Genomic DNA, 16,454 nt, shown 5'->3' with positions numbered 1-16,454 from the left:
GAGTGGGCCTACTACACACAAAACCTTTCTTTGGACTCAGTTTTCTCATCTGTAAAATAAATAGGTTGGACTGGGCATAGTGGGTGATATAAATAATGCCTTACATGTAAGTAGGTGCTTAATAAATGTTTATTGGTTGACTGAAATGTCAAAAACAAACAAACAAACAAATAAATAACTGTCATAAAATGAAGGGTCCTGCTTTGGAGAGACGTCTAGTTTGAGAGAAAGGCACATATAAAAAATGGTAGCAATATGGCAGCCAGTGCTAGGAGCTACATGAATGGTCCAGACAGTAAGAGCTACAGAAATTCATGGGAGGGGGAGATCATTGTGGTCTGGTCTGATTAGGGAGGGATTTTTGGAGGAGGCTAGGTCTTCAAGGAAATGTAGATTTAGATATACACAGAAGAGTGAAGAGGATACTCTAGGTGAGAGACTGACCTTTGTAAAGATGGGAAAATGAAAGTTGCACGATAGGAATGAGTAGACCAGTCTGGTTAGAGAAGATGGCTTGCACAAGGGAAGAGAAGAGGAATCAAGGCCAAAGAAACAAAAGGATGGGTGTGATAACAGGAAATCTGGATAATTCTAACATACTTCTTTGTTAATGGAAAAGTAATGGTAGGGTGAATGCATGATTCAAAGATAATTTATATTTGACAAAAATAATATAATAAGAATTTCCCCAATGGAAGAACATTTCTAATGGTTTTACTTAGACTGGATCTACCTGCAAATGGGGTACCCATCACAGTCTCATGCATAAGGTAGGTGTTCCAGATGGAAGTGTCTGAGATTTATATTAACAAAGATAACACTTCTTTTGTGAATAATAAATGATTTTGCCAGAATAAGCTTTGAGATTGGACTTTTCCCACATGTGATTCACAAAATGCATTATAGGAAAATCAAGAGTTGATTGCAGGGAGTGAAACAGAGAAGGTGATAAATCAACTCAGTGCTTACATGATTAAACTTATATCTGAGCAGTATATAAAGTGAACTGTGTTGGATCACCAACCTTCTTGAGAGGGGAAGATCTACTCTCTATTTTCTCAAAACTTTTAAGATGGTAATGGTGGTGGTAGTGGTGGTACTGATAGTGATGGCTGCTATCTAATGGTCTTGGCAAGAAGAATAAGACACCAGATAAACCTCTTTCCCAAAACTGGACCATGCCATGATGCCCCAGACCACGTTTCAACCTCTGGCCCAGCAGCCTTCACATGCTACTAAAGAAAGCCTCTGTCCTTATAGCCTCTGATTAGAAAGTTTCTCTCCAACTTCCTTTTGAGGAGCCATCATGCTCTCTTTGAACCCAGACCAGCCCATGATACCTCAGACTCCCCCCTCCACATTTCCCTCCCATTCTGGTACCCCTTCCTCTTTTCAGCTCTCTTTCATATATTGTCTTCCCCACTAAAATTTAACCTCTTGAGGGCAGGACTATTTTTCTTTTTTACTTGATTTATGTTTCCAGGACTTAACACGGTGCCTCGCACACTGTAAGTGCTTAATAAATACATTATTTATTTATCTACTAGCAATACTCATGAACTTCTGGGAAGGGGATATATAAACTAATCCTGAGATTAGCCAGACTAGGCTTCTAGATCAATTGGCTGATCCTGACCAACTCATTAGAAAGGCCTGATCTACTGGAAAAATCATGGGCTGGAAATTGGGAAATGTAACTTCTGGTTTCAGGTATGTCACCGACTGGGAGTAGTAACTGACACAATGGAAAGATTTGGAACTCAGGTTTCAAATCCTAACTTAGCCCCTTACTAATTGCATGATTTCAGACAGACCATTTAACCTCTCTGGGCCTCAGTTTCCCCATCAGTGAAATGAAAGAGTTGGCCTCTAACATCTCTTCTAGTTCTCAACCTACAATTCTAGGACAAACACCCTTTTCCTGTTTCACCTATGGTGCCTTACTACCAGTTATGACTTAAGAATAACAAAATTTTAGATTTAGAAGGGCTTTTAGATTTTAAATTAAATCTAATTTAAACTTCTTACTCTATAGATAAGGCAACTGAGATCCAGAAAAGCGAAGTCATTTGCTCATGGACACATGGCAGAACTCAACCAAGGATCTAGATATGACCCTCAAAATCCTATATGAAAAACTTAGTTTGGGGAGAAGGAGATTTAATGCTAGGAGAAGAAACACTCAAATTCCCGCTTTCTACTAATCTAACCTCTACTCTCCCCCAAGGTCATTAACTAGGTCTAGCGGAAGAACTAACTGGTAGTTTTCTAACAAAAGCGAAACTTGAGGAAGGTGTTCCAGTTAAGCCTTCTGTGTTTTGCTATCTATTCTCAACTCCAGAACAGCAAGAATTCTTGAACCCCAGGGTGCTATCTACTTAGTATGCCTTCTTCTCCACTCCCAGCTTCCAACTTCGTGAGAAATTTTCAGAATGCCACCAATCATTAATAGTCACTGCTGTTCAAATCCTCCTCTTTGTAAGATTCCCAAATACTGCATCTGATTTTTCTATTACCTTCCCCATGAACCTCCTGATTGCCAGAAATGTTCACTGACCTCTTCCTTATGGACTTGGAACATGGTCATTTTTCTGAAGACAGCATCTTATATTTGGAAATTGTCTTTCAATATGGCATGTGGGGTATTGGGAAAAAAAGGACTGGACCAGGAGTTAAGAGCTCTGGGATCTTGTCCTGGCTCTGTCACTAATTTACGTAACCTTCCTCAGAGTGACTTCTCTTGGCCTGTGTTTCCCATATATAAAAGGAGCAGGTTAGACTAGAGTAGAAATGTCAAATACAGGGCCCATGGGTCACATATGGCCCATAACACTCCTGACTGGGGCCTGAACAAGATTAAAATGTAATTGGGAAATATTTAACAAAATAAATAAAATAATAAAACATAATTATACTTTAAAGCCAAGTCAATATATGGCCCACAGCAACTCTTAAGTATGGATTCATGGTTCCCATTTCTATTTGAGTTTGATATCATTGGACTAAACAATCTTATCATTCCAATATTTTGGGCAATTTCTTCTTTGTCAAGTTATTTTCTTTTTCACAGAAGAAATGCTTTGTTTCACCCTAACATTTTTTTTTTGTTTATTTTGTCTTCCTATTGGTTTTCAGTAAGTTAGGTTTACAGTTGGTCTTATCTTTAGCATCTTCTCTGCTCTCCTTCTCTGGGAAGATATATAGTATCTTAGTAGGGGAAAAGTAGGGAGAAACTACTTTCTATGCTTAAATAATCCAAACACATACAAGAAAGTCATTTAACAACACCAATAACAAAATTTAAAAAAAAACAAGCAGAAAAAGTAAGCCAAATGCAAATATCATGCTGTGCATGAAAAACATAAAAAGCCACACTGATCTAAAGCATAAAAAAAAGAACATGGAAAAGGCCAAGTATTTGAAATCGTCAACAGATATACAAATTCATTTTACCCTAAAAACAAACAGAAAAGCATATATCCTGGTTGGCTCTTCCAGAGACATTTCCAAATATCTGGCTTTAAACCAGACCCTTTTGGGAAGAAATATCTAGGCACACAGATTAATATAGTCCCGCCTGAGAGCCACCTGTGAAAACTGGTTTTAAGCACAAACAATTAGAAAGGAAACTCATACTTTCTATAGCTATCAGGTAATGCCTTTAATTTCAGTTGTTTTCTCTACAGAATGGGGAGAACAGAATCCCTCCCTCTTCCCCAAAGGGCTGCCCCTTTCTCTACTGGTAGAATCAAGCAGGTACTGCCCCACTACTATCCCTTCTCACAGATGACTAAAATACTTTTAACAGAAGGCAAAGCTTTTTATTCCCCAGTTAGAGGATATCCCAATTATCTAAGTTGTAACTAGCACTGAGCAAATGAGGCTTTGCCCCAGGCTGTTGCCATGGAAGCTGGGGCAGAATTCTTCCCTGTAACAGTAACAGTGATGGTCCTCAAATTTTGCCTCATAGTCCTGCCAGACTGTTGCTCTGCAGCATAACTGCCTGGGGCAGATGAGTATTTTGAATATTTTGATACTCAAAATAACCCTATGAAGGAAGCAGAACAATTATTATTACCCTCATTTTACAGACAAAGAAACAGAAGGTGGACGGGTTCACAGTGAGGCTGAATGACCGCAGAAATGTTACAGACTGGATTCCTGTTCAAGTACAGTTTAGATTAGGTGACTTCTGACGGTCTTTCCAACTAATATTTAGAAGCTTCAGAAGGTTAAGTGATTTGTCCAAGGTCTCACAGCTACTAATTAACTGAGCCAGGACTCTGGCTCCCAGCTCAGTTTTCTTTCCATGACGCCATGTCCCTTTTTGTCTCAGATGTGACAGCAATCTAGCTAGAGACAGGGAACTTTTAATCAGAACCAAAGCTCAGGCAAATGTTCAGCTCAATTTAAATTAGGCATTAGAGGAAATTTTTCTTACAAGGAAAGTGAATCCAGGCAACTGATGTCAGGCTCAAACGGTTTCCAAGTTGTTGATCTGTGTTGTGAGAATGTGGAACAATGTTCTCTCTGTTTTTTGAGAAGGCAGTGGTTTCTCTCAAGCTGGCATGTTAGCTGACATGATGGACATCTCACATTGGACATGTCAGTCCTGAACTCCTCTCCCAGGAGGAACTCAGTCTGCTATCCACCCAAGGCTTGTCTGTTCTTCAAGACTGATCTAGCTCAAGTCTCACTTTCCCCATGAAACCTCTCTGTAACACTATGACCATAATGAGATCTCCCTGTCCTAAAAGCCAAGAGCCCTGGTCTTGGAGACAGGCAACCTGGGTTTGGGATCCAACTCTATTATTTAATAATAATTGCCCCATATGACCTTGGACAATTCACTTCCTTCCTCTGACATTCTTTTTCTCTGAAAAATGGGGATAACATCACAGGGTTGTTGTATATGGATAGAACTGCAAAAAATATGAGTTATTAGTAGTAGTAGTATTAGTATTACAATTAGTAGTATTAGTATTAGTATGGCATTCACCACACAGTGTGTTATATTCTCTTACTGCATGTGTCATGTTCCAAACTAGATTAAACTCAATTTTAAGCCCTCAATGGGAATACTATGAGACTGTGTCTCATAGTATTCTGTGTTGTCTTTCTCAACTCCAGCCCCTCCTCTGTAGTCCAAAAGAGTGGCATAAACAAGAACCCTACATTTTCTATAGCACTTACTTCTATAGCATTTACCTGTTCAGGAACTACTTCCTTCACAATAAGGTAAATATGAGGTAAAGAGGGTAATGATTCTCATTTTGCAGATGGGGAAATTAAGGCTCAGACAGTGAGGTGATTTATTCAACCTCACACCACTAAGTATGAGGCAGAGCTAAGAACTCCACCTCCATTGCTCTTCCCACTCATACCATTCTCTTCCTTGTGTGAGGCAGCTAAGGGGCATAGTGGACAAAGCACTGAGTCTAGAGTTAGGAAGACCCTGAGTTCAAATTCAGCTTCAGACACCTGCTAGCTATGGGATCCTGGGCAAGTCACTGCCTGCCTCAGTTTCCCCAACTGTAAAATAGGAATAATAATAGTACCTCCACCTCCTAGGGTTAGTACAAAGATCAAACGAGTTAACTGTAAAGTGTTTAGCATAGTGCCTAGTACACAGTAGGTGCTTAATAAATGGTTCCTTTCTTCCTTCCACTGTCCAAAGGCACTCTGACAAGAACGCTGGAGTGGAGAGGTGGTGCAGAGACCCTGAGCCCCAGCTCAGGACTGAATCCTCAGCCAGGACAATAGGCTTCTAAAGATTCTCTCCAGAGTAAATAACCTGCCTCTTCACCTCAAGAGGATCCTGAAGAACAGGTTTTGAAAGCTGTCTAGTGGAGCATAGGATTTCGGAAGAGACCCAAGGAGGCTTGGCTTTCCCTAGGTATACACTGAGGCCCTCCTGCTGAGAGATGAGGGGAGGAGGTTACTCTCTTTCCATTTCCTGCCTCTAAGACCCTCCCACTCCCATCCTATTTTATTTGCGATAAGAAGGCTCCCCAAACTCATTAAGCACTAGGGGAGGAGTTTTGTTGATCTGTAAACTCAGCTAAAGAATGACTTTAACCACAGGAGTTGGGGGAAAAGCCCTTGGAAAATATATCTGTCCTAACAGGCCTTACTGGGGCCTTAGCCTTCAATATCCTGCTTTAATCTCTGAACAGCTTAGCCAGTGACCCACCACGTCCCTGTAGGATACCAGGCACCAACAGACTCTTTGCAGGCAGTACCGCCGGCACCTGGTCACCTTTAGCATCTCAGACCCAGAGATCTAGTGACAGGCCTCAGATTTATCCTGTCAGTTGATGTCAATGAGCACACAAACTGACTTGAGTCAAAGAAAAAGAAACTTTAAGGGAAACAAATTCTACTTTCTCTCCTTCCATCAATACACAGATATACACGCAGAAATTGTCTCCAGGACTAATACATGGAATCAACTTGCAAGTCTTCTTCTTACAGAAATGAGAGCCTGGCATTGGGTATGTGATATAATGGACTGAATTTATGTTTGTGAGCAATATCCTAGCAGGATAAGATGATGAAGGAAGTCAGTGTTTGCAACACTGTCTGGATTTACTCCCCTCCACACACCTCATGATCCAGTGATACTGGCTTCCTTATTGCTCCTCAAACAAGAAATCCCATTTCCCAAATCCATTTCTTTTCATTGGCTTTTTACCATACCTGGAATACTCTCCTTTCTCACCTCTATCTCTTGGCTTCCCCTCCTTTCTTCAAGACTCAGCTAAAACCCAATCCTCTGTAGGAAATTTTTCTCGATCTCCCTTAGCATTAGTGCCTTCTCTCTGAAATTACCTCCAATTCACCCTGTATATCTTGTTTGGACATTGTTTTTTTCACGTTGTCTTGCCTTAGATTGTGAGCTCCTCAAGGGCAGAGATTGTTTTTTGCCTCTTTGTATCTCCATGCTTAGCAAAATGTCTGGTACATAGTAAGTACTAAATAAATATTTGATAAATGAAATATTATAATACAAAGACACTTTTTACAGATGAGGAAAACAACCAGAGATGAGGAGACTTCCAAGCATGGAACAAAATGTTAAGAGCAGGAATAGACCTTAAAGACCATCTAAATCCCACCTCCTTCCTCTTAGAATAGAAAAAAAATCTGAGGACCTAGAAAGAAGTGACTGTCAAATTCAGACAACTAGTAAGTGACAGGACCAGGAATAGAAGCCCAATCTTCTATCTTCCAATTTAATTTTTTTTTCCTGCTATACTATACTGATGAATTCCAGCTAGGAAGAAATGCTGAAAACTAGATGTTACATCTTGGGGCAAATCTTTTTCTTGTAATGGATAAACAGGACATAATAAGATTTGTATACAGCACCAGAGAAGCATACAGATGGAGTGCAGAAGTATTCAGGATTATGGTCAGTACAACTATGATTGTGCCAGTGCTTTCTATACTGACCCCTAGGAAGGAAGACACCTGATAGAGCTGTAGTATTGAACCCTTGTGGCAGCCTGATGAAACATAGGGACCTTTTCTCAGAATAATGGCGTTAAATCCAGAAAAGAAAACATACAGGATTACAAAGGAAACTATTTTGAAATAAAGACGTAATTATTTTCCCCCCATCCAAGTTCACAGACCCTCCAAAATCTATCCACAGTCCTTCAGGGGTCCTTGCATCACAGGTTAAGAACCTCTGGGCTTAGAGATGACAATAATCTCTTGTCCATGTTTTTTTTTAATTTTTCACTCCAAATGCCATAGGATTGTAGAGTATTAGAGCTGGGAAAGGAAGTTATCAATCATAGACATAATTCTGCCCTATATTCCCATTTTACATAAAAGGAAACTGAGGCCCAGGAAAGAAGTGACCTGTCCAAGGCCATGCAGATGCCAAGTAGCAGAGTCAAGGTTTGAAACCCCTCCCCCCATGCTCTGATTCAAAATCTAAAGCTTTTCTTATTTTTCTATGCTACCAATATATTCTGACTTACTTTTTGAACCAAATTTAAAAAAATTTTTGTATGAGACAGTGTAACATAGTTAGGAGAACCCTTATAAGTTTTGGGGTCATAGGCAAGTCCCTTCCCCATTATAAGCTTCAGTTTTCTCATCTCTAAAATAAAGATAATAATACTTATTTCTCATGGGGGTCTACATGAGGAAAAGCATTTTGTAAACTGTGCTATGGAAATATGAGTTTCTGTTTCCTTTCCCTATCTGTAATCTCCAGGGGAGAGGGACCATGTCACTGCTGAATTTTGTAGAGTGGTCAATATATAGTTGTTGTTCAGTCATTTCAGTTGTGTCCGACTCTCTGTGACCCCACTTGGGATTTTCTTGGCAAAGATACTGGTTTGTTATTTCCTTCTCCTGCTCATTTTCCGGATGAAGAAACTGAGGCAAACAGGGTTAAGTGACTTGCCCAGGGTCACACAGCTAATAAATGTCTGAAGTCAGATCTGAACTCATGAACATGAGTCTTCCAATTCCAAGCCAAGCACTCTACCCACTATGCTACCTAGGGGCCTGTAATGCATAGCAGGTACCTAAATCTTTCATTAGGTGACTGATGCTGATATGCAGTGCCCACTGCTTAGAGAATCACAGAATGTCAGGAAGGACCTCAGAGATATATCATCCAGTTCCACAATGACATAGAACTCTTAGCAAGTTCTTTCTAATGCCTATCATGCATCAATCCTCTGCAATTTAAGACCATTAACCCCAAATTTTTAGGGTACTTTTGTGTACCTAGTCACTTAGAAAAGACATTTTGTAACTATTATGCTCCACCAGCAAAAATGAGAACATGTGGAAATCTCAACAACAGAGAGGCTGGGTGATACAAAGGATAGAAAACTGGCCTTGGAGTTATGTAGACCTGGGTTCGAGTTCCACTTCTGACATATATACTGGCAGTATGACCTTGGTTAGTCACTTATTTCTCAGTGTCCCAGATAACTCACTAAGACTACTCAGATACAGAACACTGCAAAGATGTACTGGTAGAGGACATTTTCTCACTGGGAGTTCCTTATTAGTGAGATCATAGGACTTGAGTCCTCCCCACAGCTTTCTGAGCCCCCATCAATTTCAACCATTAATCAGTAAACATTTATTAAGAACCTAGTATATGCCAGGCATTGTTACACAAAAGGAGGCCAAAGACAGTCCCTACCTTCAATGATCTTAAAATCTAAAGGACAGCAACAGATGGTGACTTCAATTAAATCTAGCTGCAGTTGAAAGCAATCTGGGTGTGCTCTAAAAGAATTCCAAAATGATCATACTGATATTGGATTGAGAAGACTAGTGCCCTAATTCTAGCCTTGTCATTTACTAGCTGGGTGGCCTTGGGTCAGTCACTTCACCTCCCTAGGCCTTTTTCCTTCTCTATAAAACTGGATGGTCTCTAATAGGTTCCCTCTAGCCCTAAAATTCTGTGATGCTGTGAACTGATGCTCCTTCCAACAACAGCTGACTTGGTGAACCAGAAATAGAATTCTAGGATCATCATGTCCCTCCCCTTGGGCTGAGCTGTCCTTGACATTAGGCTGAAGCCTGGGCCATTGACAGTTATCTTGACTTTTGTCTCTCCACTGGACTTTGATGGTCCTGGAGGAGAGTGGGAGGCTGACAAGGGAACTCTGCCTCAATTAAATCCAATTCATGCACTAGTCAAGACATGATGATGATGATGATGAAGAAGAAGAAGAACAACAACAACAATAACAAGGACAATGACCACCACCACAACAGGTCCTAGACACTACACTGCATGTAAGTGGAAGACAAATCCTGTATCCAGGTCTGTGTTTACATCTCAGAATCTGATGTCTGAGATGACAGAGATTCCAGGTAGTCAGTCATCTACTCTTGAACCAATTGTTTCAAGAATCTGTAGGTATCCCCGCAGTCAGGGTCATCAGCTGAGCTCACTGACCATATTATATGGACACGCGGGGAGATGAGTACTCAGGACTCAAAGTAGGTCACGGCTAAGATTCCAAACAGATCATGAACTCACAGCCCAGGGATTTGAGAGAGCCCCAAGGGGAGAGTGTCAGAAATAGATTCACAAGCACTTTTGGCTGGGAGAGCCACAAAATGACCCCAAGGCCTACTCTTCACCTTGCAGGAAGCTAATGAGGGAGTGGAAAGTAAAGTCTCATAATGGGAAAGAGCCAAAGATGGATCCAATAATATCTCATAGTTCTCCCTCAAGGATTCAGTCCTTTTTCCAATTCTTCATTACTTGCCACTTCAGCATGTATCTTCAATCAATCAAACAGCAAGCACAGATTGCCCTTAAGGGGCTTACAATCCAGTTTGGGAGAGAACAGCATGTATGCAGAGAAAAAATGACTAATGCTGCAAGGCAGCTGATGAATAATTGCCCAGTGTGCGTTAAAGGTAGGAGTTCAGAGGAGGGAGAGTTTGCTGTGGGTGTGCCTTGATGGAGCAGGCAGGATCTAAGCTGGACTGCTCAGGGAAGACACTGGGCGTTCAGAGCACGTGCAGTAGAACTTACTATATTTCTCTTCCTTGACAATAGGGGTTGTTTCATTTTGTAGTTGTACCCCCCGTGCCTGACACATAGTAGGCATTTAATAAAGTCTTAATGATTGATTCTTTTCATAAGAGTGATTAAATATTGGAGATGAGAGACCAGAATTCATCTAGTCTAAGCTTTTAATAACGGAATGGAGGAACAGCTAGGTGGCGTGGATAGAGGGCTGGGCCTGGAATCACGAGGACCTGAGTTTAAATCTAAGCTCAAATACTAGCTATGTGACCCTGGGCAAGTCATTTAAACCTGTTTGCCTCAGTTTCCTCATTTGTAAAATGAGGAAACATTTAAGGCATCCATATCATATGTCTATACTTCAAAATATCAACAGGTCAGTGGGTCACAATGGCCAACCTTCAGCTCTCCAGGCTATTCAGGAAATGGTAAACCACCCCATTATCTTTGCCAAGAAAACTCCAAACTGGTGAAGAGAGTCAGACATGACTAACTGACTAAACAAGAAGGGAACGGAGGTTCAGTGATTTGTCAAAGGTCACTCAGCAAGTTAGTGACAGAGTCAGGACCAGAAACTAGGCCTCCTGGCCTAGGTTCCAGTGATCTTTTCCATTAGGCCATTTTCTACACTTGGCACATGGACTGTCCATCTGCTGCAGAATGCTTCATGTCCATTGTTTTTAGCCAAGTGAGATTCTCACCTGAGCAGACCACAGCTCAGAACTGAGTACTGGATTTCCAGGAGGCACTGCTAGACATATTAACAGAATTCCAACTCAGCAACAGATTTCTACACCACCAACACCATTTTTATGTCCTTTACAACATAATGGCAGACAATAAATCTATCTTGCTAATTACACATCCAGCTTGTTAGGACCCTCGTAAAACATGTCCAGCTGCAAAAGCTATGAGATGATGTCAAATCATATTCCTGTTCTCTAAACAGAAACAGGATTATTTCCCAGTTGCTGATGAAGAGATGGTGCTCTCACACATGTGTGGAAACAGCTGCCAAACAGGTCACCCACCTTTAATAAGACGATAACAGCATTGTCCTTCCCTCATTCCCTCCCTCCTATAAAGAGGACAGATGTTTGTTCAGCCATTATTCAGTTTAAATAAAGCCTATGGAACTAAGTAAAGGAACCTGCCAGTGTACAGCTTTTTAACAGCCGAATACATTTTGTATTATTAAATCTATTTCAATGTTTCTTCCATGATCCCCTGGGTATTTTTTTTTATGGTGCTCACTCAGATTTCTAACGAGATGTTTTTCCTGAATGAGATGTAGATAATGCATCTGTAACACTGTTGTTAAGATATTGGGCAGCCAACAAGGCTTCCTTCTTCTTTCAAAAAAATACAGAAAGAAAAGGAAGCTCATTTGTCTGAGACTCTTTAGGTAAACAACAGACAGCCAGAAAGTATGTTACATTATTTCAAGCTAGGATAATCCCTTTTTTGGCTACAAAGCCACCCTATTTCTCCTTGGAGAAAGACAGTTAAAGAATAACAGCTCTATGTCCCATGGAGCAATAGTTGAATGACACAAACTTTTAAAGAAAAGGAGATGGACACAATAGGAGAGCAAACTAATTTAATTTTCATATGTTCGAGGAAAATTCCAGAGGAGTTTTTAAAGCATTTGGTCTGACCAAATAGACATCATCTGTCTGAGAAGCTGCCCCCACAGTTCTCAGTGCAATTTGGCTGGACAACAATAATGTTGAAAAAGATGAATAGACTTACCTTTCCATATCGAGATGCAAAAGTTCCCGTGAGTAAGGAGTGAAAAATAATTATCGTTTCATCCAAGTCCCACACGAACACACGCTGTGATGGAAGAAATTAAGCAAATAGAGACAAATTGGCTCACACCTTCATGTTTATAGGAATTAATTCTACTGGGGTGGGGGGGCAGTGAGTGGTATGAGTTATTAAGTTACCAATAAGTAACAAAACATTTAAGGCACCCATATCATGTGTCTATACTTCAAAACATCAACAGGTCAGTGGGTCACAATGGCCAACCTTTAGCTCTCCAGGCTATTCAACATATCCCTGTACCTTCTGTTCTCCTGACATGCATAGAAAAGTTCATAAGAGAAGGTACCTAATACAATAATAAACCACCAGAAAGAACTGTGAAAATGGGCCAATCCTCTATACATTCAGAGGATAAAGATAGCACCTGTTCTAAAATTCCTGGAAATCAGGTTTTTTTAAAAAAAATTGATGTTTTGACATTTGCCATGTATGAAAAGCGAAGAACAGTGGGGTACTCAGAGGGGGAAGAAGAAAAAGTCGGCACCTAGATTTTATAGGGTTAGGACTTAGACGCATGGCATGATGGAGCTAGAAGAGACCTTAGAGATTACCCAGTTAAATGCCCTCATTTTACAGATGAGAAAAACTGAAGCCTAAAGAGGGAGAGGTGACTTGCTCAAGGGCACATAGCAAGTTAGTGGCAGAACTGGTACTGAGAACCTAGGTTTCCTGGATTTTGAATTTGAAGGACCATAAACCTCCAGATTTCTGGAAATAGAAGTAGTCAGCCTCAATTTGACAGTAGTGTGAATTTCAGAATATTAAAAAAATAAAACTATAATCATCATTGTTATTTTACATTTAGTATAAACTGGATTTACAGTACAGCTGAAAGAATATGAGACTTGGAGTCAGAGAACCTGAGTTTAAATCTGGAATTAGCTATTTCATCACCTGTGTGATCTTGAACTAGTCACTTTCCACTTTTGGGCCTTAGTTCTCTCATCAGTAAAATATAGTAGATAAACTAAACTAAATAAGAATTCTTCCAAATCTAATATCCTGAGTTTGTACTCGTTTTTTTCTCTCAAATCTTTCTTTCCTCCTGTATCTTTTCTTCCTTTATGTATTTTTTTTTCCTGAGAGCTACTGTCATCATTTCTTTAAATCCCCTTTACCTTCAATACATAGAATTAAACACTATCTATATCTATTTGTCTATTCTTACTAAGGCTTTCAAAAGTTCCACTCAGAAGGGGATCATTACTTTGGGCTGAAAGGTTGATCAGTAACATGTTATAATCTATACTTTCTCTTTTTCCTCTCTCCTGACCAAAGAATCTGTTATCTCTCTACCCTTGTCCATACTGGTGGGGGTGCAGTAGGGGAGGTATTGCCAAACACAAATTCAGCATTCTAAACTACTACTACATAATAATGGAATGGAATTTCATAGCATGAACTGAGGTTCAGTCAATACTGTTTGTTGAAACCAATAATAAAGGCATATTTGAATGAGACAATAGTCATTCTTCACAAAAAGAAGTATAAATAGAACCTGGATTGATAGGTTTGCTAAACTGTTCTTTGTAATTGTGGACATTAGCTGGCATTTCTTTTTAGTTATCACCATCTCCCTTTCCCCCATGACATCATCCTTCATGTTTAAAGTTGACATTTCTGATGGTGTTGCTATCCAAATATGCCACATGCTAGAAAAAACCAGTGTATGCCCAATAATCACTGAGATATTTTATGTATACAAGATTACATCTTAAAATAATAACAGTGCCACAGAAATAGAAGAGATCTTGAGAGAGTTCTACTCCAGTCTCCTTCATTTAGGCATGTGAATGTTTAAGCCATCCAGGGCAGAGAGTTGCCTCTTTTCTTCTTGAACATCTCCAGGCTAAGAGATAACAATATCCATTGCTTATTCTTGTGTTTTATCTCTAACAGTTAAGAAGCTCTTCCTTTTGTCCAGCTGAAATCTCTCCTTTCTTTATCATAAACTCATTTTCTTTTCACCTCATCCTTCATGCATGCTGAAAACTATTATCTTTTCTCTCTTGTTGTCAACCTTCACATGCCTGAAAATGGTCATCAATTCACTCATCTTCCTATTTGGACCATGGACACAATCTAAGTCTATGAGTGCCATAAAACAGTGTAGTCCACTAGTAATGTCTCTTGATTGGATTCACCAATTCAGAGAGAGTGGTCTTGTGTTACCTCAATCTCACTGTCCACTGTAGGGGAAGGGTCATTACTTCTTTTTGATCGGCCACGAAGCTTCCCATCAGAGCCCCGATGTGCCTGTCTGTCTCTCCATCCTTTGCTGGCGTTGAAGGTCCATTATGTGTGCTGTACTCCAGTACTGCGAGAAGGGAGAGGTCAATCAAGTCAGGAGCTTGGCCATTAGTTTTATCTCACAGAATTACTTACATAAAGAATGTCACTTGTAAAGAAATGCCCTTGAAAGGCTAGGAACATCTCCCTAAAGACTGAATATCACAGAACCTTCCCAAAAGGTCTCTATTCTCTTTCCCATTGCCACCAGCTTACCCCAAACTGAATATGTATATTTCTCTAGACATTGCTGGAAAGATTTGGAGTCAAAAATCTGAGATTGGAATCCTAATTCTACTACTTACTTCCTGTGTGACCTTGGGCAAGCTCTTAATATTTCTTTCTGCGCTTTATTTATAAAATGGGGAGGTTGAAAGCTTGATGATCCCTATGATCTCTTCTAATAATAAACCTTAGGATATTTGATTTGAGTTAGTTTGGTCACACAGAGTTGAATGGAAGAACATTATTAGATCTTTGCAACTAAAGTTTCCTGTTCCACCACTCCCCCCCATACACCCACTTTGTTTCATTTTACTTTTATATACAATTGCTTAATAGGGACAGGGATACTGATAAGGACTAGGTGTATGACTTTGTTGGTATATAGAACTTCCAAGAAGGAAAACTTCCTCTCCCAATGGAGGTGGCACTTTCTCTGCAACTGAGAGTCTTGGAGAGCCATCTAAGAGGTTAAATGACTTGTCCAAGGTCACACAGCCAGTATGTGCCAGGGATGGCATTTGAACCTGAGTCTTCCAGGCTTCAAGTCCAGCTTTTTAGATGTCAAAATATCATATCATCTTTATTGAATTAAAGGAAGGAATATTTTTCAGCACTTAGTCCAATGATCTGCTGAGAATGGGAATGGGGGAACTTTGTATTCAAATTCATGGAGGAGTCCCCAGTAGAGGTATAACAGCAGGCAAGAGAGAAAGAAGAAACTCTTTAAGAAGAGACTTTAGGGTTTGGCTGCAGAAGCTGTTCCCTGCCTCCAAAGGTAGCTTCTTTACTTATGCCCCCACTATGTGAAGACCCTTGTGCTAGGTGTTCGGGTGTACGGATTGTTTCTTTTTACATATATTCATATATACATACATACATATACCTGCATACATTTCTATTGTATTCATTTAAAATTGTTTATTTTTATCGTTAATTAAAAAAATTTTTTTGAGTTACAAATTCTCTCTCCCTTCATCCCCTCCCCCATCCATTGAGAAGGCAAGCAATGTGACACCCATTATACATGTGAAGCCATGCAAAACATATTTCCAAATTAGCCACATTTCACAAAAAAAGCAAAGAAAATAAAAAGAGAGTGAAAAAAGTATGTTTTAATTTGCATTCAGAGTTCATCAGTTCCTTCTCTAGAGGTGGATAGCATTTTTCTTCATGAGTCCCTTGGAATTCCCATGGATCCTTTAATTGACCAGAGTAGCTAAGTATAAAGATTGTTTTAAAACAGACCTTGCTTATAATCTTTTAATCTAATGGGCAGTAGTGGGAGTGTCTAATATGTTAAATACCTAACATGTGCCAGGCAATTATGCTACAGACACGGAGACAAAAATGAAGGAGTCCCTGCCCTCAAAGAGTTTATAGTGTACTAGAAGAAGGGCTCTTAACCTTTAAAGAGGGGCTATTTAACTTTTTCTCAGTCTAGTGAAGCCTATAGACTCCTTCTCAGAAGAATGCTTTTAAATAATTCAAGGAAATGCCAAATTTTAGTTAGAGGTTTGTGAAAATAAAGATGTATTTTCCCCCCCAAACAAGTTCATGGACTCCTTGAAATCTATCCATTGCCCCA

The 16,454-nt window shown here is 39.9% G+C and overlaps 1 protein-coding gene across 1 annotated transcript in view; it reads right to left on the bottom strand.

The window, feature by feature from the left end:
- EYA2 (EYA transcriptional coactivator and phosphatase 2) overlaps window positions 1-16,454 on the bottom strand; it is a 246,806-nt gene that overhangs the window by 61,800 nt on the left and 168,552 nt on the right. Inside the window, 3 exon segments of the mRNA XM_078149854.1 lie at window positions 12,278-12,361; window positions 14,528-14,610; window positions 14,613-14,672. Of these exon segments, the coding sequence (XP_078005980.1) occupies window positions 12,278-12,361; window positions 14,528-14,610; window positions 14,613-14,672 (227 nt within the window).

Source organism: Phascolarctos cinereus, unplaced genomic scaffold, assembly GCF_003287225.1.
Source record: "Phascolarctos cinereus isolate Bilbo 61053 unplaced genomic scaffold, phaCin_HiC Scaffold_2;HRSCAF=192, whole genome shotgun sequence".
NCBI classification, from domain to species: Eukaryota; Metazoa; Chordata; class Mammalia; order Diprotodontia; family Phascolarctidae; genus Phascolarctos; species Phascolarctos cinereus.
This window is presented reverse-complemented; position numbering and strand designations above follow the sequence as displayed.